At 37.3% G+C, this 4381-nt stretch overlaps 1 protein-coding gene across 1 annotated transcript; it reads right to left on the bottom strand.

Annotated features, from left to right (window-relative positions):
• Nucleotides 1-716: 716 nt before the first annotated feature.
• LOC144639941 (chymotrypsin-like elastase family member 3B) lies at nucleotides 717-3800 on the bottom strand. Its single transcript, XM_078499206.1, has 5 exons — nucleotides 3719-3800; nucleotides 2611-2702; nucleotides 2113-2357; nucleotides 1388-1495; nucleotides 717-1024 (listed from the first exon to the last, which is right to left on the bottom strand). The coding sequence occupies exons 1-5, from the start codon at nucleotides 3770-3772 to the stop codon at nucleotides 786-788; spliced, it is 738 nt and encodes a 245-aa protein (XP_078355332.1). The 5' UTR covers nucleotides 3773-3800; the 3' UTR covers nucleotides 717-785.
• Between the last annotated feature and the right edge of the window lie 581 nt (nucleotides 3801-4381).

Genomic DNA, 4381 nt, shown 5'->3' with positions numbered 1-4381 from the left:
AACAAGTTCAAGACCTCTGCGATATCGCGGCGACAAAATCGCCTCTGGTTTACATTTGGCGATTTTCGTGCAATTTTCATCGCGAGCTCGAGCACGACAAGAGTTGCATTGGAAAGCGCGACAAAAATCGTATCAAAAATCGCCTGTGTATCCGGGCTTTATAAAAGAATCAAGCAATGGGGAGGTTTGGGTACACGTGTCACGTTATGTTATGTGGCCCTTTCCATGCTGGTACGTGTACTTTAGGGAACTGCTCGAGAATGGCCAAAAAGGTTTGGTTGACAACCCAAATCTTCCAATAGTGTGGCACGAGACAGCCCAAAGAGCCTTTTGATTTTCTCAAGTAAACAAAGGCATTGTGTGACACACTGTGAGAAATACTCGAGCCCGATTTAAGGATTTAGCCCGATTTAGCCTTTCTTGGTTTGATATTAAATCAATCCAAGGATGTAAAAGGAGTAATCCTGCGCAACGAAGTTACAGAACTTGTGCCTTAGCAGTGAACTATAATTTTTGCTCAGAGCCTGAGCCTACGATCTTATAATTATATATATATATATACAGCCGTTGTCGGGGAACGTACATTCCGAATGCAAACAATTCGTTTTTTTCTCAGTCTAGCACTGGTTTATTAAACATCGTATAGAATATGGAGTATCAAGGAAAGAGAAACTAAAGGATTACATAAGTATTCGAAAACAGACAACGTATCGCAATTTTGTTCTTTCTTTGTCATTTATTAGCTGATTCCCATGATTAAAACATGACAGCATTTGTTGAACATATTATATGCGGACGTACTGGTTAATCCAGTTTCTAAACTGGGCCACTCGTGCAAACACCGTGTAACGTTCGGCCGCAGAACATCTGGGTGAGCCCCAACTCACAGCACCCTGCAGGACCCATCTTCCGCTGGATGCCTGACAGACATATGGTCCACCACTGTCGCCATGGCAACCACTCAAAATGGTTCCCTTCACACCTGCGCAGATCATTTGTGGGGTAATTTTAAGTCTGTCGCCACCTGTAAGTTCACACACAAAAATATTACGTGAGGTAAAAAGTAATGATGGAATTCGTTTACCCGTTTAAAGGAAACGATGTCTTCAGGGAGAAAGTATTAGATGGTATACAAAATAAATTGTCAGACAGGAATTCGGTTCATCAACAGTTAAGCTCACAAGAGAAATGAGGTAAGGTTGGCCAACTGCTGACAACAGTTAACAAAGAGTAATGAGACGTCCTTCTTCATTCTTCTGTACCTCGCAGTTAATTCAGTTTGACCTAATTATCTTAGTCATTTTGCAATTACAGTTAAGCAGGAAACTAAATCAATTTGACTTGTAATAGTTATGTACTTCTATCTCACACAGAGCATGAATGTTACCTGGCGATGCTGCCAGCTTCTTTGCACACTCGTCATTTGAAACCGGTGGTAGTTTGGCCTGCTGAAGTGTGTGATGTGCTGATCCAGGATGCTTAATCTTGCCCCAGCCTGCAGGATCAAGTAACGAATTTAATTCGAGTGTCAACCAAGTCATGAACAACTCAAGTTGGGGACTCAACTTATTTAATACACGCTGAATTTGTTGTTTTCGTTTCATCTGTTTAAAAAAAATGCAAAGTACAAAACGCCAAAAGTGCAAGGGTATTCTTGACTACCGACGACGCCTAAATAAATTTGGGTCAATTGAATTTGACCGAATGAAAAACCATTTTTAAGGTGTAATTTACATAATTGCTGACACTCTTCCATCTATGAAGGAAATAAATAACTGCCGGTCGTGTCCCCGTACAATTAATTAAGGGTTTATTATTTTAGGACGAAACGTAGAGTAGCTCGAGAAGAGTTCGTTTACATTATATTATAGCCAACTGGCTTGCCTCAGCTTATTTTGATGTTAGTTTATTATGACCTCTGACCCCTTATTTTTGTGGTTCGCGAACATGGCGCAACAAAAAAAAACGAGTTTAAGCACAAGTTCAAGTGTGAAAATAAAAAGGGTAAAAGGTACTTTTAGTTCACCTTTCGCCGCCTGTCTTATTTTTATTTTATTTTTAACCTGGCCCATATGATTGCATTGTACAATATACATTATTCTTCTGTCAAACCTGTAATGTAGCATTTGGCAGAAGGAGGAACCACCTCATCGTGGGGAGGCAGGCAAACAGTTCCAACTCTGGCGCTTAACTTGGCTGGCCTTTCAAGCTGGATCAAGGCGATGTCGTTGTTTATTGCAGACGGTTGGTTGTAATTTGGATGTCTTATTACTCGTTTTCCCTTTATATTCTCTTCAGTTCCTTCAGGTACATTTCGCTTGTCCTCTCCAAGGCGAATAGTAAAATAGCTTGGTAAACTGAATCATATATTTAAAAGTCAGTGGAAGGACATGGGTGAGATATATTTTAAAATCCATATCTGTTAACCTTGATTTTTAACCTCTTTTCCATCTACAGCTTATGATCCTTATTTTACTTTATTTATTTAAAAATTGTTGAAAAAACAAATCAGCATCTATGATGGTTCTTGTTCCTGAAATCTGCATTTTATAAACCAGGAAGAGCAAGGGAAATTTTTACAATGTGTCATTTGGAAATACGATATTCTACCTGGAAGCAATGCAATGAGCCGCTGTAAGGATCCAATCAGGAGCAATCAAAGATCCACCACACCCGAACCTGTTTCCCATATGAAGGGCGATCTAGAACAAGAATGAAATGAAAAATTAAGGAAATTTGCAGCTATAGTAGAGAGTCCATTTCTCAAAAAACTAATCGTCAGAAAACATCTCTCTGTAACAGACCTGATGAAGGCTGTTTGACTGGTTGTTCACTAGGTTTTAACAAAAATCTACCAGGGCAAACAACAGGTAAATTCAATTCTAAGGAGGACACAAATTATTTAAATCTACCCGCATATGCATGTAATCCAGTATTTGAAATATCATCATTTGTTATATATGTCAAGAAACTTATTGTTTTAAAATTTATTTTTTTTAAAGCAAGACAACTAATGTCACTCATATATGAATTATTTATCACCAGTCTAAGCCATTTTAGTTAGCAATATTCTCAGATGGGTGTCTTGGTTTGCCCAAGTATAAAAATAAATTGCCCTCCGCCCCCACCATCTTATCAATTGGACCTCAAGTGGTGTCACATGTTGACTAATTCTTTATCTGACTGGGCTAAGGCTTAATGTAACCTTATGATAAATTGAACATTACTAAGCTGGCCGAGGGCAGGCTTCATTTTTTTCTCTTGTAACCATGACTGCTTTAGTTGCGTACATATATAAGTGCTATGATCTTTCGTGTGTTAAATCTTTCTCCCGCAGTCTTACTGACTATCCACCTGCACATCTTCATCCTGTACGGATATATGACGAAATCCTAAAGTAACTAGCTCGCAGGTGGCTTGTCAGCTCAGTCAGTAAGAGCACTGGGCTGGTATTACAAAGGTCATGGGCTCTTGTCTGGTTCTAGCCTTATTTTTTTGGATTTTTTGCAATCAGATGATTTTTCATGTGTTTAACCTTTCTCCTGTTGCTCAAATATACGAATTGAAATTTCACAGCTTTACTTTCATATATTGTTATGTCACTTGGCCTGCTTTCTCGCCTGTATTACCTTTACTTTGGTTGAAAGCAGTTTGACACGCAAGAAAAATACAAAGGAAATAAGACTTTGGACTAGAAGAAGAATGAGATGCATTTCACCTGCCAAGGCCAGTTTCCTGGTTTAGCATCAACTCCACCAATGACACGCGTCATAGGGGAAACACCACAGCTTGAGGGACCAGGTGGTACTAACAATAGAGAGGAAGGTTTTACAATACTTATGTATTATGCTGATAGGATGTGTTGACGTTCAACAAATCATGGTGTTAAGAATTCATTTGCAGCAACATAGCGACATTGCCAGTGTTAAGTTTGATCTTACAGAATGGTCATTTTGAGAAAAAGAACTGCTTTCAACATGGGTCCTGTTTTAAAAAAATAAATAAATAAGTTATTAATAACAATAATTATATTAGTAATAATAATAGTAGTAGTAGTAAAAATCATAATAGATAATAATAATAATTACAATAACTAATAATAATAATAAAAGTTTTTTAAAAGTAATTATAATAATGATAATAACAATAATAAATTAAAAATACAATACTTTAAAACTAAGATAAAAAAGTATTTAAAATTACAAATAAAAGAAAGTGTTAGTGACTAGAACATCAACATAGAGCGAAAAATAATTAAAAGTTCTGTTTTTTAGGGCGTGATAAAATACATATTCAAAGAACTTAAAAAATTAATCTCTTCAACTCGTATTATTAAGCGAATCCACTGGGCTGAGCGCGAGAAACATGAGTTTGCTGAACG

This window comes from Oculina patagonica, unplaced genomic scaffold (assembly GCF_052425735.1).
Source record: "Oculina patagonica isolate OP01 unplaced genomic scaffold, crgOcupat unplaced1516, whole genome shotgun sequence".
Taxonomy (NCBI): Eukaryota; Metazoa; Cnidaria; class Anthozoa; order Scleractinia; family Oculinidae; genus Oculina; species Oculina patagonica.
This window is presented reverse-complemented; position numbering and strand designations above follow the sequence as displayed.